General features: G+C 50.9%; 2 protein-coding genes across 9 annotated transcripts in view; one reads left to right on the forward strand and one right to left on the reverse strand.

Annotated features, from left to right (window-relative positions):
- The window catches only part of SMTN (smoothelin), an 82,029-nt gene extending 73,533 nt beyond the window's left edge, over positions 1 to 8,496 (forward strand). For 6 of the 8 annotated variants that reach the window (XM_082203081.1, XM_082203082.1, XM_082203086.1 and 3 more), the window contains one exon: positions 7,708 to 8,496. In XM_082203081.1, coding sequence (XP_082059207.1) covers positions 7,708 to 7,858 — 151 coding nt within the window. In that variant the 3' untranslated portion in view covers positions 7,859 to 8,496. Of the gene's footprint in view, positions 1 to 2,605; positions 2,773 to 7,707 lie in introns of all 8 variants that reach the window. The other 2 variants (XM_082203083.1, XM_082203085.1) reach the window with 1 other exon arrangement.
- A 2,246-nt stretch (positions 8,497 to 10,742) lies between these two features.
- On the reverse strand, positions 10,743 to 19,129 carry SELENOM (selenoprotein M). Its single transcript, XM_082203525.1, has 5 exons — positions 18,867 to 19,129; positions 15,774 to 15,809; positions 15,281 to 15,315; positions 13,444 to 13,522; positions 10,743 to 12,101 (listed from the first exon to the last, which is right to left on the reverse strand). Exons 1-5 carry the CDS (start codon positions 18,984 to 18,986, stop codon positions 11,904 to 11,906), a joined length of 468 nt encoding a protein of 155 aa, XP_082059651.1. The 5' UTR covers positions 18,987 to 19,129; the 3' UTR covers positions 10,743 to 11,903.
- Positions 19,130 to 25,344: the final 6,215 nt, after the last annotated feature.

Genomic DNA, 25,344 nt, shown 5'->3' on the forward strand with positions numbered 1-25,344 from the left:
GGGAGGACTGCTGTAACCACTATACCTCACTGTCCTCTTGCACCACCCAAGCCAGCTAACCATTCATGGCGGGGCCTCACAAGCGTGCTGGGATTTTGCCCCGTAACCTGCAGACAGACCTTTCCTGGCTGCGGCTAGATCTGTGCTGCTTTCTCACACACAAGGTAGGAAGGAAAGGGGGCTCAGCTATTTACGCAGAGCGCAGGAGCTCTTCCACACCAGAAGGCGTTCTGGTTCCTCTGGAAAATTTGGGATTTGGCAGTGGCGCACGTGGGACGCTGTGAGCTGGTGTGGAGGAGCGGGAGAGTGCCTGCACCTCTTTGCAAGGTCTTTCTTGTAAGGGTGTGCGCTGTTGCAGCTTGGGGTTGCGTGGTGAGAGCGACTTCGGGGCTGCGGACGCCCTCGGGGCCTGGTTGGGCACGCCGCTGCCGCTTTTTGAGCCTGGACACCCCTGAGTGCTGTGCCTGGAACGGGTCTGAGCAGAAAGACAAGGAAGGGAGTTCTCTCTCTGTCTTGCTTTCTTGTCTCTTATTACTCCCCCCGTGGGCTGCTTGTCCCCTTCCCAACCAGAGGTGGACAGCAGACCTCCCCAGAGCAGCATTGAGCAACTGCTTCTCCTGCCTCTCCACATGCACATTTAGAGAGCCAGGCCACTTGCAAGATTTGGCACTCTGGAGAGGTTTGGGCTGATCCTGCAGATCACAGCACCCAGGAAAGTCAGGACTGCTCGCCCACATTTGCAGGTCTCAGGATAAGTGTTTTTGAACATGCCTTGCCCTAAAAATACGGAACCACCACAACAAAATAATGCTGCATCTTAGCACTTTTTTTGAAACCTTTTTCCGCCCAAGGGCTGGAGTCCCTGGTGGGTGAAGTCGATCTAAAGTGTGCGAAGCAAGCAGTGCAAATTTTAGCTTTTTACAGTACAGTGGTACCTTGGTTGTCAAACTTAATCCATTCTGGAAGTCCCTTCCAAAACCAAAGCATTCCAAACCAAGGCGCACTTTCCCATAGAAAGGAATGCAAAACGGATTAATCCGTTCCAGACTTTCAAAAACAACCCCTAAAACAGCAGTTTCACATCAATTTTACTATCTTAACAAGACCCCTGATCCACAAAATGAAAGCAATAACCAATGTACTGCAGTCACACAGTCAATCAATCAGTAGCTGAACTGGGTTCCACACAGTCACAAAAACAAAACAAAAAGAGCCGCAAAAACAAAAATGCAAAATAAATCGCAAAATCAGACAGACCTGAGCGTAACACTCAAAACTGAAGTGTAACACTCAAAACGGAGCACATTCGACTTCCGAAAAAAGTTTGTAAACCGGAACACTTACTTCCAGATTTGCAGTGTTTGGGTTCCAAGTTGTTTGAGTACCAGGCGTTTGAGAACCAAGGCACCACTGTAGACTGGTTTCCACACTAGCTTCCTGTGTGAAAGCAAGAGGCATGATCTGCATTCAAGGCCAAGCCAGGCAAAAACCACTCGGGGTGCGGCCTGCAGAGATTTCCGAGGGTCAAACTGAGGGCCTCCATTTCCCCCGCTCCTGAATTGCTTCGTTGCTGCCTGCTTTACTAGCGGACCTGAGGGTGATCCCTTTTTAAAGGACGTTTTCACGGGTGCCAAAGCCTTGCTGCAGGAGCCTGGTGGTCTGCACAATGACTCCTACTTGCTCGTTCTGTTGATGTCCCAGGCTGGCGGGACGATGAGTTTCCTCTTCTCTGAGCCAGGTCTCCCCCTTGCGGGCCTAATGCAGTGTCCTGTCCCAAGAGGAGGGGAAGGGGCATTTGCCTGCGAAGGGTTTCACCTGCCAGAGATCCCCATCCTCGCTCCCCTCTCCTCTCCGTGGACCACGAGAGCGACCGACCCCCTCCTTCCACGATCTGGACCAGAGGTGCTTTCCTGCGCTGCTTTCGCTCTCCCTCCTGTGTCGCTGTCGTCCTGTGCCCGCCCCCCTCTACCAGCTTCAGGCACCCCGGCTGTGCCGCAGCGCTGTTGCAAGGCTGGGGTATTATGGGATGAGGCAGCGGGGTGCATTCTGGCCCCCCTCATCCGCTCTCTCTATATGCGTCCATATAGAAGGAAGGCCCCACCTTGGAATAGGCACCAGAGCACAGCACCTTTCTTCCCAACCCAACCCGCCCCCTCCATCTCCTTTTCTCTCCCCCCCCCAACCCCTTTCCATCTGTCGGACTGTCCTTGCTGTCGAGATCCGGGTTCGAGTTCCCCACACCTGCTCGTGGCACCTGCCCCCGACAACAGCACTTCTGGCCACGCTCACCCTACCCTTCCTATCCCACTCCCCCCATATAAGGAATGACTCCCAGGCGCACGTGTGCAATGGACCCCCCCTCCTTCCACCCTCGTTTGTATTGCACGCCAGAGAGACACCCCCCAAAAGCATGTATGTAAGTTTGACGCACACACACACAAAGGAATGTGAAATGGATTTATGTATTTCTTCTGTTTTTTCCCTTCTGTCTCTCTTCTTTTTCCTCTCCGTCCCTCCCTGCCCCCTTTCCAAATCTGTCCGGGCTGTGATCACTGGCTTCTCCCTCCCCTTTCCTGGCACCCCACCACCCTGCCCCACCACCCAGGACGCACGCGGAGTGCCCCCAGTTACTGGATGTGGAGGACATGGTCCGGATGAGGGAGCCCGATTGGAAGTGCGTTTACACGTACATCCAGGAATTCTACCGGTGCCTGGTTCAGAAGGGGCTGGTTAAAACCAAAAAGTCCTAACCTTCCTACCCGCGGAGCAATGGTGAGAATCTCCTCCTCCTTCTTGATTTATTGGGGGGGGCGGAGGGGTGAGGGGGGGGGAGATACGTGTCTCTGCATGTGTGCATTCTGGTTGCAAAACGTTTCCATGCTGGGAGGCAGGGAAATTCGGAGGGTGGGAGAGGCAGATGGTAGTTCCTTGGTAGTTCCTTCAGAAACTACCTTGCTTGGGGACCTTCAGTACGTGGGCCATTTATTTACTTACTTACTTACTTACTTACTTACTTACCGCCCTATACCCGGGGGTCTCACAGAATAAAATCAAGATACAAAACCACAATACAGTCATACCTCGGGTTACAGCCGCTTCAGTTTGCGTTTTTTCGGGTTACACACCCGCCAAAACCTGGAAGTACAAGAACGGGTTACTTCTGGGTTTTGGCAGGCGCGCATGCGCAGAAGCACTAAATTGCACTTTGCGCATGCGCAGAATCGCAACCCGCGTGTGCGTAGATGTGACGCTGCGGGTTGTGAACGTTGCAGGTTGTGAATGTGCATCCCACACAGGTCACGTTTGCAACCTGTGCGACCACTTGTATACATAATGAAAATACAGTGGTATATATATATATATATATATATATATATATATATATACAAATTTGTATATATACAAATGCCTCGCAAGACAAAAAACTCGCAAGATGAAAGGGTTTTTTGTTTTTTGAGCTGCTTCGCAAGACGATTTTCCCTATGAGCTTGCTTCGCAAGACTGAAACGTCTTGCAAGTTTGTTTCCTTTTTCTTAACACCGTTAATACAGTTGCAACTTGACTTCGAGGAGCAACTCGTAGAACGCGGTGTGGTAGCCTTTTTTGAGGTTTTTAAAGACTTTGGTGATTTTTGAAGCTTTTCCAAAACTTTCCCGACACCGTGCTTCGCAAGACGGAAAAAACCGCAAGACGACAAAACTCGCGGAACGAATTAATTTCGTCTTGCGAGGCACCACTGTAAAAACAACAACCCAATAGCCCCAATAGCCCCTTTGAAGGTGACTCGGAAACCACAACGAATCCATAACGTGGCAGCGAGACTGGTGATTGGGAGTGGCCGCTCAGGCCGTATAACACCAGTCCTAAAGGATCTACATTGGCTCCCAGTATGTTTCCGAACACAATTCAAAGTGTTGGTGCTGACCTTTAGAGCCCTAAATGGACTCGGCCCAGTATACATGAAGGAGCATCTTCACCCCCGTTGTTCAGTGGAGACACTGAGGTCCAGCTCCGAGGGCCTTCTGGCGGTTCCCTCCCTGCGAGAACAAGGTTACAGGGAACCAGGCAGAGGACCTTCTCGGTGGTGGCGCCCGCCCCGTGGAACGCCCTCCCAGCAGATGTCAAGCTATGCAACCTTTAAAGGGCATTTGAATGCAGCCCTGCAGGGAAGTTTTTAAATATATTTTTGTGTTTTATATATGTCAGAAGCTGCCCAGGGTGGCTGGGGCAGTTAGATGGGCGGAGTTCAAATAAAAGGGTGAGGAAGAGGATTGGTTCTGTTGCGATATCACATTAAAACCCCCATTTTAAGACAATTGCACTGGTGGCTGTTTTGTTTCTGGGCCCAATTCAAGGCACTCACATTCGTGTTCAAGGCCTTGAATGACACAGGCCTCAAATACCTGAAAGGCTACCTCCTTGGGTGCTGGGATCGGCAGGCAGGGCACCTCTTGATAGTTCCTCAGCCCTTGGTGTTGGTGGTGACAGGCCAGCAGAGGGCCTTCTCTGTGGTGGCCCCAAAGTTGTGGAATTCCCTCCCCACCACAATGCATCTGGAACCTTCCCTGTGACTTCCCTCTTTACCCTTAAGATGTCTTGTTTTTGAGACCCACCCTAGGGCCGTTTTTAATTCTGGGAGACCTGCTGGCGAGGGACGGGTTATTATCAAGACATTTATCAATAAGAAAAAAATATCCAGCCTGCTCTTCGTAGTGGGCCGGTTGGTGCTGAGAGGATCTGCCATTGTACAAAGGTGCTAAACTGGATATATTTCATCTCGCCACCCTGGCACAGTTTATTATTGATTGACTGGTTGCATTTAAGCATTACCTTTCCTGCCCCCTCGCAAGGAGTTGAAGGTGCCATGTTTATCTTTCCTTTCCGCATCTCATAGAATCATAGAATTGTGGCGTTGGAAGGGAACTCCAAGGGCCATCTAGTCCAGCCCCCTGCAATGCTGGAATCTCAGCTAAAGCATCCGTGACAGAGGTTCACCCGACCTCCGCTTCAGAACCTCCAAGGAAGGAGAATCCACAACGTTATTCCACCTTTCTCTCCAGGGAGCTCAAGGGGGCAGACACCCTCCTTGTTTAACCCCCACAACACCCCTGCGAGGGAGGTCAGGCCAAGAGGCAACGACTGGCCTAGTGTCACACCCGGTGAACTTTGTGGCTGTGGGGGGATTTGAACCTTGGTCTCCCGGATTCCAGCCTAATGCTCTAACCACTACACCACACTGGCTCCCGATATTCCTTGTTCCCAGTGTTACTAGCTCTTCCATGTTGTGTTTTTAGATTGCTTTAGCCCACAATGGGAGCTCACGGTCAAGGCTGGGGAAGAAATTGAATACCAATTGTAAAAATAAATTTTAAAACTCTCACTTTTGCGGGAGGGTCAGTTAATTTTTGACAACTGCCAGGTAACGGTGGCGACAGTGCCTGCCTTTCCCAGAATCCCTTGCTTCCGCAGGCCAGGGTGCAGAGAAAGAGAGACGGACAGGTGATGGAGATGGTTTCTTCTTATTTTCTCCTTCTTTTGGAGGGGGGTGGGTTTTTATTTTTATTTATTTTGCCCCGGCCATATATGTCTCGGAGGAGCTAGAGAGCCTTGGAAAAAGTGACTCAGGCACTCCTTGTTAATATCTTTGCCTCCCTAGAGCCTCGTTCTCCTGGGACACTGGGTACAACAGCCCATCACACAGGCTAAACAAAGGCTTTATAAGGGCACACTGGCTCGCTCAGGAGATTTTCCATCGCCTGAGAGGAGGGAGCCCGTTAAACCTCGCGGTTACCTCCCTGCACACCCCCACCCCCTCTGCACATGCTTGACCCTGAGGCTGAGGACTGGGGAGGCCGGGCGGGAAACCAGTGCAAAGCTGATGCAAAGACCACTAGCCGAAAGGGGTTCAGGGTCTTAACATTGAAGGTGGGCATTAAGAGCGTAAGTGGAAACGTGTCGGATCAGGCCCAGGGCCCAACTAGTCCAGAATCCTGTTCTCACACTGGCCAAACCAGCTTTTTCACAGGCACGAACTGTTCTTGGAGCATCAATATAGGGGTCGGCAACCCCTGCACTAAAAGATGTTTTGCAAAGTTATAAACACCGGGCGGCTGCTCACACTTTCAAAACGAGACGCTAGCAACCTTCTCAAGTGTTGTTCTGGCTAGACTCCTGAAGGGGCAACTTTTCTCTTTTCAGGATCAAAGGTTTCCCTGCCGTTTGCAATAACCAATGGCTCCTTTGACCTCCCCAGGTTATCTCTGCAGTCTCCCCATCCGTGCAAAGGCTGTTCTTGCAGAAATGAATAGCGGTGGAAAAACCTGGGTAGTTACTTCTGATTTGCACCCAAGCCCCAAGGGGCGGGGATAAGTGCTGGTGGTTGTTGTTGCCAACCTGCACTACAACGTGGGGTTAGTTTATGGGCGTGGGGGTGGGTGGAAGAATCAGTCTAAACCACTGAGCCTCTTGGGCTCGCTGAACAGAAGGTTGGCGGTTCGAATCCCCGCGACAGGTGAGCTCCCGTTGCTCTGTCCCAGCTCTTGCCAACCTAGCAGTTCGAAAGCACACCTGTGCAAGTCGATAAATAGGTACTACAGTGGTGCCCCGCAAGACGAATGCCTCGCAAGACGGAAAACTCGCTAGACGAAAGAGTTTTCTGTTTTGGAGGTGCTTCGCAAAACGAATTTCCTATGGGCTTGCTTTGCAAGACGACAATGTCTTGCGAGTTCCTGCTGGTTTTTTTTCCCTTCCCCCCCCCCTTTTTCTAAGCCGCTTATCAGCTTATCCGATCAGCAGATAAGCCGCTAATAGCGCTAATCCGCTAATCCGTCAATGGGCTTGCTTCGCAAGACGAAAAAACCGCTAGACGAAGAGCATCACAGAACGGATTCTTTTCGTCTTGCGAGGCACCACTGTACCGCGACGGGAAGGTAAATGGTGTTTCCGTGTGCTCTGGCTTCCGTCAGTGTGTCCCGTTGTGCCCAGAAGTGGTTTGGTCATGCTCAGTGGTGGAGGAAGTCGCGAGGGCACACGGATAGGCAGGGCGAGGGCCTCTGGGGTCTGCCTGCCTCTTTCCACTCAGCCGCCCTACAGTCAGGGAGGGGGGAGGCAGTGGGCGGATCATTTGGGCAGCGTGGAGCCTGCGGGCGCCCAAGCCACATCTCTCCCAACAGAGACACGTGGCTCGGGCATGCTGCAGGCCCTGAGATGAGTGCTGCCCAGCATTTTGTCACCCGCCCTCAGTGTTGACACCCGGAGCAGGCCGCACCTCCGCACCCCCCAGTGTGGTGTAGTGGTTAAGAGCAGTGGACTCGTAATCTGGGGAACCGGGTTCGCTTCCCCGCTCCTCCACATGCAGCTGCTGGGTGACCTTGGGCCAGTCACACTTCTCTGAAGTCTCTCAGCCTCACTCACCTCACAGAGTGTTTGTTGTGGGGGAGGAAGGGAAAGGAGATTGTTAGCCGCTTTGAGACTCCTTCGGGTAGTGATAAAGCGGGATATCAAATCCAAACTCTTCTTCTTCCTCCGCCTCTGGTCATGCTGGCCACATGATCCGGAAGCTGTCTGTGGACAAACACCAGCTCCCTCGGCCTGAAAGCGAGATGAGCACCGCAACCCCATAGTCGCCTTTGACTGGACTTAACTATCCAGGGGTCCTTTACCTTGACCACTTACTCTCCCCCTTTCTCTCCCCCCCCCCTTTTGCAGGGTGCTTGTGGACTGCGTGCCCTTGGTGGACGTGGAAGACATGATGATCATGGGGAAACGTCCGGACGCCAAGTGCGTCTTCACCTACGTGCAGTCCCTCTACAACCACCTGCGGCGCCACGAGCTCCAGATGAGGCAGCAGCGCTTCTAGCCTTCCTCTCCCGCCCCCCTCACCCCCACCCTTCCCTCCGAAACATCCAGCCTAGCCTGTCCCCCACCAACCCACCCACCCTGGGTGCGGCAGCAGGGGGAAGGAGGATGTCTTCGCTTGCTCCTCTGGTCCCGATCCATGTTCCTGCAGCCCCACCTCCTCCCCCCTGCTTTCAGAGAACTCTTACTATGGGCAGGAGCCACCCGCAGCAGCAAAAAGGCAAGAGGAACCAACACCACCCCACACCCCGCTACAGCAGGCTGGGCAGTTGGCAATCCAGGCCGGTTTGGAGGGGACCGGCCGAGCTTAGACCGCTCTACGGAGAGAACCGGGACTGCCCTTCTCATCCGCACGTGCTTTTTATATTATTGTTGTTGTCGTCGTTATTTACTGTAAGTTATTCCCGTTTCCTCCTTTTTCGAAACTCCCTTTTTTTGCATCGTGCACGGCCGAGCAGCATTATGGGCAGAGACCTGTGCAGGTGTGATTGACTGACCACGCGTCTTGTCTGTACCTTTGAACGGCTAAGTGCTGGAGCGTGCTAAAGGGGGGGGCGTTGTCGTCTGTGTGTCCAGATCTTAACTCGTCCCTGCTTCCCACCTCCCCCAAATCCTTGAAGTGCGATGATCGTTGCAAGTGCAGAGGTAGATAGCTACCTTCTGTCAAGCCAAACCGCTGGTCCTTTCTATCTTAGCATTGGCAACCATGACTTGCAAGTGGTTTTCTAGGCTTTCAGGAGACATTTGCAGCCCTAGCTGGAGATGCTGCCGGGACTTGAACCTGGGACCTTCTGCATGCCAAGCAGATGTTCTGCCATAAAGCTAAATGCAGCTTTTTCCTATACTGCTTCTGTTGATCCATCTAGCTCAGTATTGTCTACACTGACTGGCAGTGGCTCTCTAGGATTTTTAATAGGGAAACTCCCCCAGCCCTGCCTGGGGGTTGAACCTGGGACATTCTGCATGCAAAGCAGATTCTCTACCGCTGAGCTATGGCAGAGGGCCTCTTCCTTCAACACCTTTGAGGCAGAGGTCTTGCACTTTCCTCGTGCCTCCCTCCCCACACTTCCAGAAGAGGAACCCAATTATAAATGTAGTGCACAGGCCCCACTGGGCTGGGACTGTGCCTCTTCTGGATTGAACCCTGCCGGCACCAGTGGGTAGGAGAAGCAAGGCTTTTTCAGATGGCAAATAGCTTCTTTCCTGGCCAAGAAAGGGTGAAAGCTGGACGAGGGATAGGAGGAGACCTCAGGGCCACCCCTGAATCCTGACCGAAACGCCTCCTGAAATCAGCTCGTTTAGAAAAGTGCAGTTTTTGAAGTTGTGGGGTAACTGGACAGAGATGTGGGTGTTCTTTGGTGCTTGGGGTAGAGGACAATTTTTTTTTTAAGAGAAACAAACTGTGTTCCCTGTCTGAATGGTGGTGATGAAGGGCACACTCTGCACCAGCTCAGAGGCTCCCTTGCAAGCACAGGGCATGCCAGTTCCCATCTCTTGGCCACCAAGTTTGCTGAAATTGTATTGCCCATCCATGTGTCCTATGTATTCACCCATGGCTCTGCCAGCCCAGGAGCGATTGTGGTCAACTCTGGGTGCTTAGACATGGCAGGAGAGGGGGGAAAACCATGTGGGTTTCACTGGTGTGGCCTCTCTGTATGGAACAGCTCTCCTGCCTGCGCACCATCAAGCAATGTCCACTCTGTTCCTGGGATTCCCCAGCGCATCAGCCTTCAGCCCTTTGCACAAGTCTCCTTCCCTTTTGAGGGCCTGATTAATACGGGAAGGTTGGGGCAGATGAGCCAGCTGAGACCGACTGGAGCTTGGAGCGAGGGACGGACAGCGGGATGTGCTCCTCTGACACCGCTCTCAGCACTCAGCCACGCGCCCGATTGTAACGGTTCTTGCACTAGCACAAGGATGTTTATGTAGGCACCAGCAAGACAATAAAAGTTTGGATAGACTGTTTTGACGGCCGTTTCTGCTTCGTACTGTCCTCCAACCTCCAGGGCTCGGTCCTTTTAAGGTTAGCGTACACCTAGCGCAACTTGGCGCCTTCCCGCTGTTTGAGAATGCCAGCGGCAGGCTGGTGTGCAGCAGGATATGGGTATCTGTTGAGCCACTGAGATGTTGCTGGATTCCCGGCTTCCGTCAGCCTTGGCCCAGGGGTCAGGGTTTAGGGGAGTTTGTATTCCTGTCTTTGCATTTACACCCCACCTTTTCCTCCAAGGAGCTCACACGAACCATTTTATCCTCATAACAACCCTGTGAGGCGGGTTAGTAGCAGTAGCAGTAGCATAGCATGGGTTGCCAACACCCGGGGCATGGAAAGCATTGTGACCCCTAAAGCAAGGACTGTGCTTCCTAACCGGTGCCTCCATGCGGCGCAGAACTGCAGAACAGCAGCTGGGCATGGGTGGGTGCATGCCCCCAGCCTGGGCGCTGCCACCACCTTGAGTCTTACCCTCCACCTGCCTCCCCCACTGGCAGGGGACACCACACGGCTGAGGGATGCAAGGGCACATCTCCCAGCAACTCAACATGCTGCTCAGGTGAGGCAGGACAGAGTCTCTAGACAGCGGTTCTCAACCTGTGGGTCCCCCGATGTTGTTGGACTACAACTCCCATCATCCCTGAGCTCTGGCCTTGCTAGCTAGGGGTGATGGGAGTTGTAGTTCAACAACATCTGGGGACCCACAGGTTGAGAAAGGCTGCAACTTCCAACTACTTCAGCTCCCCATGCTCTTCAAGGAAGAGAAAGGTCACCTCACCACCTCATCACAGTGAGCTTCTGAAGGTGGGATGGGGCGAGGACCCAGGAAAACACCTTGACCAGTTCAGTCTGGGACTTTTAATTATCCAGCAACAGAGACACAGATACCGGCAGAGTGGATGTAAAAGACTTTACTGTTTCTAGGCACAACTGCAAGAGGGTTGTTGTTTTTTGCAGGGTGGGTGACTGAGCTCGTGTTCCTTAGCGCGCTGTGCTCCGAAGCCTGATGGGACACTGACTATCCACCCTGGGCACCAAGAGCTTTCGGCCGAGGGTATCATCCTGTCTCATGCAGACGGGGCACAGCTGCAGAAAAACACGAAGACTTGCTTATGGCCTAGAGCAAGGAACAGCGGCTAGGGAGTGTGACCTGAACCGAAAGCAGGGGGGAAGAACCTGTGGTCCCCTCTGGATGTTGGTGGTCTCCAGCTCCCCTCAGTCAGCAAAACTAAAACTTTGTTGGGGGGGGAGAGGGGCGAGGAATCCAGCAACACCTGGAAGGCCACAGGTTCCCGGTTTCTGAGCTATACAAAGAGGCACGGAGCCAAACTTTCTGACTGGGCTATGCATGATCAAATGAATCTAGACAGAAATGGTGCGCAGACCAAGGTGGGACTCAAGGTGATCTGGTTCCGGTCTGGCTGTTTCCCCAGGCAGTGGGGAGAGCACACTTTCCCTTCCGAATCCACACCCCAGATTCTTCCACACCACTTTTTACTCACGTTCCACAGACAGGGCAGTGTGTGCCCTTTACTCTAGAACAAATTAAAGAATGAAATCCAAATTTCTGCAATGAGGGGACATTGCATTTGGTTGCATATCCTGCAAATGTGGCGCATTCGTTTTTTGCATATACGTATCTTGCTATTTTTGCTGGTGGGGGGTTGAAGAGCAGACCCCCACACTCAAGACCGCTGCAAATCTTCATAAAATTGTAGATTAGAAAGGGACCTAAAGAGTCATTTAGTGCAGCCCTCTTCGGGCCTCTTGGGAGATCAGCAGGCGCTGCCCAGACGCTTTCACGTACACCTTTCCAACCATGAGGTCTAGAAACCTGTGTTTTCTTTTTTTTAAAAAAAGGATTGATTCTACAGCCCAGGCCACGTTCCTTGGCAGGTGTGCACACACAACCCTGCATATACTAACAATATATCTTACCATGCACACCCACCGGTACAGCTATGCTTGTGCATGTATTAAAACATGAGCCACGCTCTCAACCCTTGCACACACTCGCACACAAGACACCCCTGAGGTTTTTAAGAGCGCAACAGATCTAGAGTTCTCCACCCGCAACCCCTTTGCTCTCCGTCACACGCTCTCCCTTGGCGCCTTCTGAACCAAGGGGCGGCCGGGCAGGAGCAAGCTGGAACTCTTTGGGAACAGGCGAATCGGGTTTCTCCTTCCGGTAGAAGCCCAGCTTCTGCACCAGCTCGTTGATTTCTTTGCGGGACATATCGCTCAGTGGAATTCTCTGCAAAATAAATGCATAAGGCACTGCCTTAAGCCAAGTCAGGGCATTGGTCCACCTAGCTCAGGGCTGCTTACACGGGCTGGCAGATGCTCTACCCCTGAGCTACACTGATGGGCAGCAGCACTCCAGGGCTTCAGACCAAAGACCTTCCCTGCCCTACCTGGAGATGCTAGTGAGAATTGAAACAGGGACCTTCTGCAACCAAAGCAGATGTCCTAGCACAGAGCCACTGTCCTCCTTCCCCTGGTCAACCAGAGACTTGCAGGTGGCAACAACATGCTGAGCCCCACCTGGATTGGTGCCAGCATATCCAAATGCAGATGGCATTGGACCTATGGGCATAGCCAGGGGACAGAAACCGCCCCCATCAAGTAAGTAAATAAAAATGTTTAATTTAAAGTAGAAATTGCCTATGCTTACTGAGTGCGTGCAGAAAAACTGCATTGGGAAAAAAGAAATGAGAGAAGGAATAGCTGAAAAGGTTTACAGCAAACCCAAGGAAACTTGTTTTAGTTTAGATGTTAAAAAATAAGATTAAAAAGGCATGCTCTTTATAATTTTGGAAAATAGACTCATTAACTGCATGAAAGCTACTCCCGGATGTTAATTTTTTTATTTAACTTCCTGGTTTTCAAATGGCTGGAGATTTTGGCAGATTTTTCTGAACGCTTGGGTTCAAAGGGAAGTAATTTAAAACAACTTGCTGAGACGTTTCATTCCGAATCTGCTAAGACAGAGGATGTGTGTCCTGCCCCACCCCCGCCATAAATTCTGGCTACACCCATATTTGACGGACCTTTGCTCCTTTGCTGTGTGAGCAGCACATTAATTAGCCTGTTAAGCATCACAGAGCAAGATTTGCATCTTACCTGCCCATGGCTGAAATCTGGCAGATGGATTCCAGAAGAGAAGCCTCCAAAGGCCTGCTGCACCCGGTCCCTCTACTTTTGAATATTCCTGGAGCTTTTAAAGTGCTATGCAACTTAATTTTGCTAGTCCAGCGAAGGAGGAATTAAAAGTCACACTCGCTGGCTTGCTGGACAACAATAACCAATCTGGCTGCGATTTACCAATCTGCTGCCCACATACTTTCAAGCATCCCTTCGATGCTTTGAAAAATAAGATTTCAAAAGAAACCCCCATGATTCTTAGGGAGATGGATTCTTGCCGCTGCGCTGCAACGTTTTGTTGCGGGCCCTACATGTTCGATTCAAAAACATAAAGCAAAACTATTCCTGCAATTGCATATTCCGTGAAGAGCATCACCTCTACCAGTTCTGCCTGAAGCTAAAAATCCTCCGGTGGGTCACACCAGTGTGGGAAGATCAAAACTCCCTCTCACCTCCAGCTCTCTGAAGTGTGAGTTCAACAGGATGAGTTCGGGGTCTGCTCCAGCGAGGTGCTTCATGTCAAGGTTGTGGCTGGAAAAGGCAGTTAAGGGTATGTGCGAAGGGAGCTGCCTAACAGAGCCAGACCACAGGCTCATCTAGCTCAATATTGTCTACACTGACTGGCAGCATCTCTCCAGGGGTTTCAAGGGTGAGTGAGGACACCCAAGTTCTGTTGCGTGGCCAGCAGGTTTAGCAAATCAGCTGCCTGGTTAGACTGCCAACCTGGTGCCCTCCACAGGCAGGGCCGTCTTACCCATAGGTGCTAAGGGTGCGGGGGCCCTTGGCGCCGGGCTCTCAGGGGCGCCAGGCCAAGAGTCCGGGGCCCGAGAGTTGAGTCCAGGGAATCTTAGAATAGCTTTGGAAGTGGATTTAGGCTGTAGGGATAGAAGTGTATTTTAAAATAGTATTACCGTAATTTTCGCCCTATAGGACGCACTTTTTCCCCTCCAAAAATGAAGGGGAAATGTGGGTGCGTCCTATGGGGCGAATGCAGGCTTTCACTGAAGCCTGGAGAGCGAGAGGGGTTGGTGCGCACCGACCCCTCTCGCTCTCCAGGCTTCAGGAGAGCCCCAGCGCCAGCCCCACAAGGTCGGGGGACAGAGGGAGGCGGAATGCCACCATCCCACTGTCTCCCGAAGTGGTTTGGAGGCTGACGGCGGGGAGAAGAGCGCTTCTCCCCGCTGCCTACCCCACCACTCCGTGGACATAAGGGAGACGCGCTGCGTCTCCAGGCTGTCCCCAGACCTGATTGCAAGGCGGGTGGTGGGGAGAAGAGCGCTTCTCCCCGTTGCCTGCCCCACCACTCCGGGGACAGCAGGGAGACGCAGCGCGTCTCCAGGCTATCCCTGGACCTGATCGCAAGACGGGCGGCGGGGAGAAGAGCGCTTCTCCCTGCTGCCTGCCCCACCACTCCGGGGACAGCAGGGAGACCAGCGCGTCTCCCTGCTGTCCCCGGACCTGATCTCAATGCGGACGGCGGGAATAAGAGCGCTTCTCCCCGCTGCCTGCCCCACAAGCGCCTGGGGGGGGGAAAATAATTTTCCCCCCTTTATTTCCCCCCAAAAAAACTTGATGCGTCCTATGGGCCGGTGCGTCCTATGGGGCGAAAAATAAGTGATAAAATGTGAAGGTTTTTTTATGGTTAAAGTAAGGGTGATTTAAAAAAAATGGTTAGCAATTATGATATGTAAACTGCTAAAGATGAGGTAAAATGGAAATCAGATAGAGAGGACTTGGGGAAGCCCACCTAACAATGTTTAGGAAAAATAAGGATAAGACAAGAATCTGTTTGTATTGTTTGTTTTTCTGTTTGTGTTGTTTATTTGCGTTATAAAATGAATAAAAAATTTGTTGGGGGGAAAAAGAGAGTTGAATCCAGGGAAGAGCCCATCCGTCGGTCAGAGCGCCATGGCGTGCTCTTCTGCGCCGTCCGAGCCAGTGAGACGCTGAGGCGGCTGGCTGGCTCCGCTCTCCTCCATGCCTGGGACTGGGCAACCTGGGGGGTGGGCTCTTTGCACCCCGGTGCCGCATATGCTTAAGACAGCCCTGTCCAGAGGTTTTGGATTATGACCCTCGTCAGCCCCAGACAGCATGCTAAAGGGCATCAGGCTTGGCAGTTCAGAATTTCTCAAGTTTGGGCTCCTGGGCCAGAGAGGATAAATAAATAATTTGGGGGGCGATGGGCTTGCAGCCGAAGCTGGCTGCCTGGGGAACTTGCTCACATCCCCCTTTTACCTCCCTCCCCTACCTCCAATGCTTAGGCCCTGCACAAACATACAAAAAGGATACTACAGAGGCAAGTCCTCATTGATGAAGGCCTTCGCCTGGGGGGGGGGATGAATGAGATGTAAATATTACACATGGAATAAGACGGCTCCACCTGCCCCACCAGCCCAGTTTATTCTCTGAACCTACAATCAACAGGCAAGGCTTTGTTGGTGACAGGGCCTTTCTTGTGGTGGCTCCCCGGAAACTCCAGACTGCTCCAGTCTGCCCCACCAACCCCAGACTGCTTTCAGCCAGTCCCCACCTTCCTGCCTCCCTACTTTCAGTCAGTCTAGGAGGTGGCTGTGCCTGTCAGCTTCTTTCTCCTCCATCTCCATTCTGGCAGGGAGGAGGATGGGGGGAAACCTAGAATGTGTTGGGTTTTGCCTGTCATTGGCTCTCTGGCGCCACCTACTGTTGGGCTCCCTGCCTTCTGCCTTATGAGCCGTTGCAGCACTTCTTCACCCAGGGGAAGTGAGTGATAGGTGCTGGCGAGCAGGAACGAAGCGACACTTACCTCTGGCAGGCGGTTCAGCCGTCATCCCCCACAGCTCTTTAAAAGGGAGGAAACAGAATATGAATACACCATCAAACAAACACACTTCCCAATAAATCCAGACTCGTTTCATGCACTGGAAGGACGAGGAGCATGCAAACCTCCAGGTGTTGTCCGACACCCAACTCCTAACAGCTCATCAGCCAGCCAGCAAAAAATTCAATTCTCCTTTATAGAATTGCAGAGTTGGAAGGGACCACAAGAGTCATCTAGTCCAACTCCCTGTAGTGCAGGAATCTTTTACCCAATGTGGGGCTCGAACCCACAGCCCTGAGATTAAGAGTCTCATGCTCTACCGACTGAGCTATCCCAGGTCAGGGCAAACAAAATGATAAAGGATGGAGCAATTGCCCTTTGAGGAAAGCCTGCAGCTTTGGGGGCTCTTTAGCTCAGAGAAATGGAAAGACACAATAAAAGTTTATTAAAAAAAAATTCATGGTGTGGAGCAGGCATAGGCTAACTCGGCCCTCCAGATTTTTTGGGACTACAACTCCCATCATCCCTGACCACTGGTCCCATTAGCTAGGGATGATGGGAGTTGTAGTCCCAAAACATCTGGAGGGCTGAGTTTGCCCATGCCTGGTGTGGAGGAAGTGGCTAGAGAAACTGGTGGGTATCGAATGAAGCTGAAAGTTGGAAGAGTCAGGACAGATAAAGCACATATTGATGGAACACATAATTAAATCTCTGGAACAACAGCTACTAGGCATAATGGCTGTGCTCTGCCTCCACAGTTGGAGACAGCAATGGCTGGAAACTGAAGGCTGGGCGAGTGCTCTCTTCTTGTGTTGTCAACTCCTACTGTCCTTGGCCACTGACTGTGATGGTTTCTGGGTCTGATGGGGAGTTGGGGGTCCAGCTCAGTTGGTTAGAGCGTGGTGCTGGTAACGCCAGGTTTGCAGGTTTGATCCCCGTATGGGACACCAAGGGGACTAGATGCTCCTCAGGGTCCCTTCCAACTCTACAATTCCACGTTTCTATGATGCTCTTGGAGAAACTTCTGCAAGCCCAGGACACTTGTTGTAAAGGTAAAGGGACCGCTGACCATTGGGTCCAGTCGTGGCTGACTCTGGGCTTGCGGCACTCATCTTGCTTTATTGGCTGAGGGAGCTGGCGTACAGCTTCCGGGTCATGTGGCCAGCATGACTAAACCGCTTCTGGCGAACCAGAGCAGGGCACGGAAACACTGTTTACCTTCCCGCCAGAGCGGTACCTATTTATCTACTTGCACGTGCTTTTGAACTGCTAGACTGGCAGGAGAAGGGACCGAGCAACGGGAGCTCACTCCGTCATGGGGATTCAAACCACTGACCTTCTGATCGTCAAGTCCTATGCTCCCTACAGCGCCACCTGCGTCCCAGGAAACTTGTTGACAACCCCACAAATACATTCGCCTTTCCCTTCCACCATGAAAAAACAGCTGTTCCCCGGCCCCCTGTTCCCTTGACAATCCTTTCCAAGGGCTTGTCAGAACCTGCCGCGGCAGGTGTGCCCAAGGCCACCTGTTAGCAGACTGAAAAACAACCCCCCACCAATGCAACCACGTCATCTTCAGGGATAAATGGGCTTTATTAGAGTCTCCTCCCACCTCTAAAATAAAATGGCTACAAGGACAGACTTGGGAATATGTGGGAATAGCACCAAATTTCTCCTTAGTCCTCTAAGCCCGTGGTTCTCAAACTGCACCCCCCCTCTGTGCCCCAGACCACCTGAAAATTGCAGAGGGTTTTAGAAGATGACTTTCCCCTCCTGTTTCAGCAATTCTGTTGCACTGTGCTAGATGCAAACTGGTATTCAGAAGCATTAAGAATGCTAAGAAGAACCTGCTGCAACAGGCCAGTGGCCTATCTAGACCACCTTATCAAAGAGGCCCTCAAACCTGCAAGCTGGACCTGAGCACAAGAGCAATTCTTGCCTCCTGTGGTTTCCAGCAACTGGGATTCAATAGCATCACTGCTTCTGACTGCGGAAGCAGAGCAGAGCCATTGTGGCTAGAAGCCATCAATAGCCCTCTCTCTCCCCCATGAATTTGTCTAGTCTTCCTTGAAAGCCATCCAAGTTAGCGGTCATCACTGCCTCTTGTGGCAGGGAGTCCCAGAGGTCAACCATAGTACAACAATCTGAATTCCAGCTGTAAGTGTTCTTTGCAGACATGGTAAATTATGGTCCACAGACTTGCCTGAAACTTCAGTGGCCTGCAGACTACACTGTGGGAAGCCCAGCTCTCAGCTTCAACTAGGGTAACCCATACAGTTGTACCTTGGGTTAAGAACTTAATTTGTTCCAGAGGTCCATTCTTAACCTGAAACGGTTCTTAACCTGAGGCGTGCTTTTGCTAATGGGGGCCTCCTGCTGCTGCTGCGCAGCTGGTGTGTGATTTCCATTCTTACCCTGGGGCAAAGTTCTTAACCTGGAGCAACCACTTCCTGGTTAGTGGAGTTTGTAACCCGAAGCATCTGTAACCTGAAGCGTCTGTAACCCGAGGTACCACGGTATATCCCTCTGAATGATGGTAAAATAGAAAATCCACATGCCAGGGCAGTATACCTCTGAATAGCAAAAGAACAGCCAAGACAAGACAGACATCCTTCTTGGAAGCTCTGCGCAATCTCTGTCTGATGCTAGGCTTAATAGTTGTTTGGCATGATCTGTTGCAAAGCAAATCTCACTTTTCTCTTTTTTTACGAAACCCCCCCCCCCAAAAAAAAAATACTGCCTTTCAACAACAGCAGCAACATTAAAAAACAACACACACGCTACATCCTTAATTCTTTCTAATGTCCCGCCCGCATTTCAAAGGCTTGCGGCGGTGACTGCCGCCTGTTCACAGAGCCTCACTACAGCCTTGCGAGGGAGGCTAAGCTCCGGCTGAGGGCCAGCGCTTCTCTCAAGGCTGCCCAGCGCATTTTACGCTTCATCTGTCAAGTGGTGGGGAGACCACATTTGTTTGGGGTGGGGACTTCAACCCAGGGAGCTGGCGGGCCCCGGCGCATCAGGCCCTCTGCACATGCTCTAAGGTACCCAGCTCCCTCCGCCCTCCAGGCTTGGCCTCACCTCCACTTTCCCTCTCGCCAGGCCCTCCAGGCGGCGCCAGTCCGGCTCGTAGCCGCGGAGCAGCCCTGATCCCGAGAGCACCACCAGCGCCACCAGCAGCACGAAGCGCGGACGTGCCATCGGGGACCTTCACTCCAGCTACGCGCGCTGCGCTCTTGGCTGTGCGCTCTGCGCTCTGCGCTCCGGACGCGGCGGCCTCCGGCTTGCTGGAGCCGCTGCCACGTCAGATCGGGCGGAGCCCCCGCGAAGGGAAGGCGGAGGAGCCTCGGCCGGCAAGCCTCGCCCCGCCGCCCGGCTCTCCAGGGAGGAGCATCATCTGGGCAGGGCAAGGCGGAGCTCGGGGATTAGCGGCTCTCCAAAGGAAAAAGAGGATCGGCGACGGGGGCACCTCGGAAGACCTGAGTGTCCCCTACCCGGGTGCTTGCACAGTGCTACTAGCGCTGCTTACTCTCTGCACATGCTCAGAGGCCCGATGATTTCTTTACACCTTTGGTCTCATGATGGAGCATCCTGCACATTGAAGGCGCCTGCCGCGCACAACGAAACCACACGACTTACCCCGAGGTTTCCTGGGAGCTGTAGTTGCCCCTTCGCAGATGACAATTCCTAGGACCCTTAACAAACTACAGCTCCCAAGATTCGTTGCGAGAGAGCCGTGCGCTTTAAATGTATGCTGGACGCGCTTTGAAGGGCGTGGTGTGGATTTGGCCTCAATTCGAGACTTTAAAGTTTAACCGCTACGCCACTTTGCATCTCTCCGTTAGGAACGCAGGCAGCTGCAGACCCTCCAAGTGTCCCTATTTTCCAGGGACGTCCCTGATTTAGAGAAGCTACCCCGGTTTCTGATTTGATTCCACTTTTCCTTGGCTGTCCCTATTTTCATTGGAGAAATGTTGGAGGGTGTGAAAATGTCCCCATTTTCATTGGAGAGTATGGAGTTATCCTGGAGGGTATAGAGTTATCCGACCCCTGAGCCGTCTGAAGGCAATCCTGTATAGGAATTTTCTTTTTTTTACTGTTTAATATTTTATTATGTTTTTCTAAATGTTGGAAGCTGCCCCAAGTGGCTGGGACAACCCAGTAAGATGTGTGGGGTATAAAAAGTAAAGATATTATTATGGAATGGGACTTCCCTATTTCCATTGGAGAAAAGTTGGAGCGTATGCAGCTGCCTTTTACTGAATCAGGCCTTCAGCAATCTAGCTCAGTGTTGTCCGCGCTGACTGGCAGCGGCTGTCTGGGATTGCAAATTGAACCTGGGATCTTCTACATGCTAAGCAGATGATCTAACACTGAGCTATGTTCCTTTATTACTCCAACTTAAAAAAACAACAAATCCAGAGCTGAAGTTCTTTATAACCCTTGGGATTTCGGTGGGTGGGAGGGAAATAAACTTTGTATATCCTCAGATGTCTTCTTCATTCTGTAATAAACAAAATCTGCCCTTATTCCCTTATGGGAGACACAAGAGCCCTTATAGAGTCCTTTGTAGGTTCTCTATCGGTCGGAGAAAATAACAGAGGCCAACCAGAGAATATTGAGAAGCAAAGCAGCTCATAAGCCTGATCTTTATTGATCTGTTGCAACAGGGAGGGAGGAGTAACCCAGAACCAAGGTGTGCCTGCCCTTATAGACATTTTAAATTCCCTGCCCTGGAGCTCAAGACCACCCCGCCATGCATCATACATAGATCACAGAAGGGGTGTAACCCAAGACCACCACCCACAAACATCATACCTACATCACAGAAAAGGCGGTCTACAACAGAAATTTGAATGTTGTTGTTTTTCCTGTCTGCCAGGTTATCTGATAATGCCTTATCTGATTGCCTTTCCTGGTAGTCTGGGCATTCCTTTGAGATGGTGATTACCCAATTCCTGAGACAATGGGAAGGTTCCCTCACACCCTCCCTCCTTGCAGACAGTGGCGTAGCGTGGGGGGTGCAGGGGGGGGGGCCAGCCGCACCGTGCGCAACATCTGAGGGTTAGGGTTAGGGAGCGCAAATCCACGGGTTAGGGGGCGCAAATTACTTGCCTTGCCCCGGGGGCTGACAACCCACGCTACGCCACTGCTTGCAGAGAAAACATTTGGTCAGTTTGGGAGTCAAAATGGTTTCAGGACGGTCTTCCTGTGCTGCTCCAGACATGTGGTCCACATATCTGTATGTACATGCTTGTTTGGTACGTTTATGAACATTTATTTTATATATCTATATATATATCTATATATCTATATATATCTATATCTATCTATCATCTATCTATCTATCTATCTATCTATCTATCTATCAATCATCTATCTATCTATCTATATCCTTAATTTTTTTATTACAATTCTTTATGACAGTTTTGTACATCTCTGGCATTCATCCCAGAGCTGCACGATACCTGCTCTTCCCAGCTAATGCTGGGAGCACCGGGGAAGACCCCATTGCTCAGTAAGATATTGGGGTTAGCACTTTTGCTAAAACATTATTTAATGTCCTTTCACCTCCACACGGCAAACCTTGCACCACACCCCGAAAGGGGCTGCAACTTGGTGGTAGAGAAATGGTGTTCCCCTGCCTCCCCCCCCCTACAAGAGAGACAGTGTGGTGCAGTAGTTAGAGTATCAGGCTCGGACCAGGAGACCTGGGTTCAAATCCACACTTGGCCATCATGAAGCTAGCTGGGTGTGATCCTAGACCAGGGGTCAGCAAACATTTTTAGCAGGGGGCCGGTCCACTGTCCCTCAGACCTTGTGGGGGGGCAAACTATATTTTTTTTGGGGGGGGGGAATGAACGAATTCCTATGCCCCACAAACAACCCAGAGATGCATTTTAAATAAAAGGACACATTCTACTCATGTAAAAACACACTGATTCCCGGACTGGCCGCTGGCTGGATTTAGAAGGTGATTGGGCTGGATCCGGCCCCCGGGCCGTAGTTTGCCTACCCATGCTTTAGACCAGTCGCTGCTTCTCAGTCTAACCCACCTTGCCGGGTTGTTGTGCGGATTAAATGAGGAAGGGGTCACCTTGAGCTCCCTGGAGAAACAAAGCAGGGATATCAACACAATAAACAAATAAGTAGCGTTTGCTGCAGTTGGGTAGAAAACGCAGAACTGGTGGGGAAAGCTGTTCAGTTGGAAAGCTGATAATGTGCAGCTTGAACAAGGGTTGGTGGTGGGTGTGGTATGCAAATGTGTTTATTAAGTGCTTAATGACTGGCAATGTCAAGAACAGCATGTACACAAATTGCATAAGGACAGAACGTGCTCTGTTCCCATGCTTAATTAAAAGCAACCACATCAAAATGCCTTCTTCTGTGGGGCTGGAATCTCCACCTTCTGCTATACAAGTCAAAGTGCACAATTCAAAGTGGTGTGCTGACCTTTAAAGCCCTAAATGGCCTTGGTCCTGTATACCTGAAGGAGTGTCTCCACCCCATAGTTCAGCCCGGACACTGAGGGCCTTCTGGCGGTTCCCTCACTGCAAGAAGCAGTGGAACCAGGCAGAGGGCCTTCTCGGTAGTGGCGCCCACCCTGTGGAACACCCTCCTTTCAGATGTGAAGGAAATAAGCAGCTACCCTATCTTTAAAAGACATCTGAAGGCAGCCCTGCTCAGGGAAGTTTTTAATATTTAACGCTGTACTGTTTTTAACACTTGATAGGAAGCTGCTCAGAGTGGCTGGGGAAACTCAGCCAAATGGGCTGGGTATAAATAATAAATTATTATTATTATTATTATTATTATTATTATTATTATTATTATTAATCTTTGAGCAGATAACATTTTGTTGCATCCTTGCAAACACCCCGTATTAAAGTCCTCCTTGTTTTTGCTCTGGTTAGTTACAGAAGAAGGCAGATGGAGAAACAAATCATCACTGTACAGTATAGTTAGTAGATAAGAATTACTGACTCCTATGGAGAAGCAGCCAAGAATAAAGGGTGTAAGCAAGAAGAAAAGTAACACTTTGTGATTGTTGAATAAAAAATCGTAATAATAAAACCAAGTGTGGGTGTCTGACAGGGATTTTTTGCTACTGGAAAATCTGCTTTAAACAAAACAGCAGTGTCGAGCACCTGCTCTGTGTGCAGAAGGTCCCAGGTCCAATCCCCAGCATCTCTAGGTAAGGCTGGGAGAGACCCTGCCTGAAATCCTGAGAGCTGCTGCCAGTGAGAGCAGACAATACTGAGCTAGATGCACCAGCTGGTCAGACTCCGTGTAAGGTATCTTCCCAAGTTCCTAGTTAGGAAAGGGTTATAGCTCAGTGGTAGAGCATCTGTTTTGCATGCAGAAAGTCCTAAGTGCCATCTCTGGCACATCCAAGTAGGCCTGGAAGGGATTCCCTGTCTGAAATCCTGGCGAGCTGCTGCCAGTCCGTGTAGACAGTACTGAGCTAGATGGACCACTGGTCTGAATTGGCATCAGGCAGCTCCCTGTGATCATCTTATTTGCCGCTGCAAGTCAAGAATCTCCACGTGTTCAAAGTACTTCGGCCTGCTGGGGTTGTGTGTGTGTTCCTGTGGAACTCCCTCCCACAGGAGGCAGCGATGGCCAACTTTGATGGCTTTAAAAGAGGCCTGGACAAATGGATGGAGGAGAAAACTAACGATGTCTGCTAGCCATGATGGCTCTGCCCTGCCTCCATGGTCAGAGTTTGTAATTTTTCTGAATACCAGTTGCTGAAAACCACAGGAGGAGAAAGTGCTGCTACCGTCAGGTGCTGCTTGCAAGTTTCCCACAGGCATCTGGTTGGCCATTGTGAGACCAGGCTGCTGGACTAGGTGGGTCAATGACCTGAACCATCAGACTCTTCCTCTGTTCTTATTTTAGGAGCAGGGCCCAAGTTCAAAAAAAATTGGGAAGTGCTGTGCTTCACCTTTGCCACACCCGGAGTCTTCTGAAATTTGCATCATTTTATTTTTGATAATAATTCTATTAGTTCTCAATTATAATAATCCAAATATATCAAATATCAAATATATCATTATATCAATGCCAAATTACAATAACAATTTCCAATATCAATCATTCAAATATCCAATTACATAATTTAGGTGCCCCCCACCTGCATGCTAGAATTGATGGTTTGATAATTTACTTTATTTCTGCGTTCCATAATCTCACTGATTTCAGTTCCATTCCATTCATAACAGCAATCCCTTATACAACAGCTGCAAATGATTTATAAGTCTATAATAATATAACAATAATAATAATTTATTTATACCCCACCCATCTAGCTGGGTTTCCCCAGCCACTCTGGGCAGCTTCCAACAGAACACTAAAATACAATAACCTATTAAACATTAAAAGCTTCCCTAAACAGGGCTGCCTTCAGATGTCTTCTAAAAGTCTGGTAGTTGTTTTTCTCTTTGACATCTGGAGGGAGGGCGTTTCACAGGGCGGACGCCACTATCGAGAAGGCCCGCTGCCTGGTTCCCTGTAACCTCGTTTCTCGCAGTGAGGGAAGCGCCAGAAGGCCCTCGGCGCTGGATCTTAGTGTCCGGGCAGAATGATGGGGGTGGAGACGCTCCTTCAGGTATACTGGGTTGAGGCCATTTAGGGCTTTAAAGGTCAGCACCAACCCTTTGAATTGTGCTCAGAAACGTACTGGGAGCCAGTGTAGGTCTTTCAGGACCGGTGTTATACGGTCTCGGTGGCCACTCCCAGTCACCAGTCTAGCTGCCGCATTCTGGATTAGTTGTAATTTCTGGGTCACCTTCAAAGGTAGCCCCACATTGAGCGCATTGCAGTACAGTGGTGCCCCGCAAGACGAATGCCTCGCAAGACGGAAAACTCGCTAGACGAAAGAGTTTTCCGTTTTGGAGGTGCTTCGCAAAACGAATTTCCTATGGGCTTGCTTCACAAAACGACAATGTCTTGCGAGTTCCTGCTGGTTTTTCCCCTCCCCCCTTTTTCTAAGCCGCTAAGCCGCTTATCAGCTGATCCGATCAGCAGATAAGCAGCTAAAAGCCGCTAAAAGCCGCTAATAGCGCAAAGCCGCTAATCCGTCAATGGGCTTGCTTCAAAAGACGAAAAAACCGCTAGATGAAGAGAATCACAGAATGGATTCTTTTTGTCTTGCGAGGCACCACTGTAGTCCAAGCGAGAGATAACAAGAGCATGCACCACTCTGGCCAGACAGTCCGCGGGCAGGTAGGGTCTCAGCCTGCGTACCAGGTGGAGTTGGTAGACAGCTGCCCTGGACACAGAATTGACCTGTGCCTCCATGGAGAGCTGTGAGTCCAGAATGACTCCCAGGCTGCGCACCTGGTCCTTCAGGGGCACAGTTACCCCATTCAGGACCAGGGAGTCCTCCACATGAAGGACTCCTCTACATGTGAAGATCTATATACCCTTTTTCTTTCTGTGTGCGGAAACTTGAATCATTTTAAAACAGACAGAATGAAACAGACAAAAACAATACGCACTACCAACTCCCCCCTAACAAATGCTGACAACAGCCAAGCACACACAGCTTTTGATC

This window comes from Podarcis vaucheri (genome assembly GCF_965113315.1).
Source record: "Podarcis vaucheri genome assembly, chromosome: 16".
NCBI classification, from domain to species: Eukaryota; Metazoa; Chordata; class Lepidosauria; order Squamata; family Lacertidae; genus Podarcis; species Podarcis vaucheri.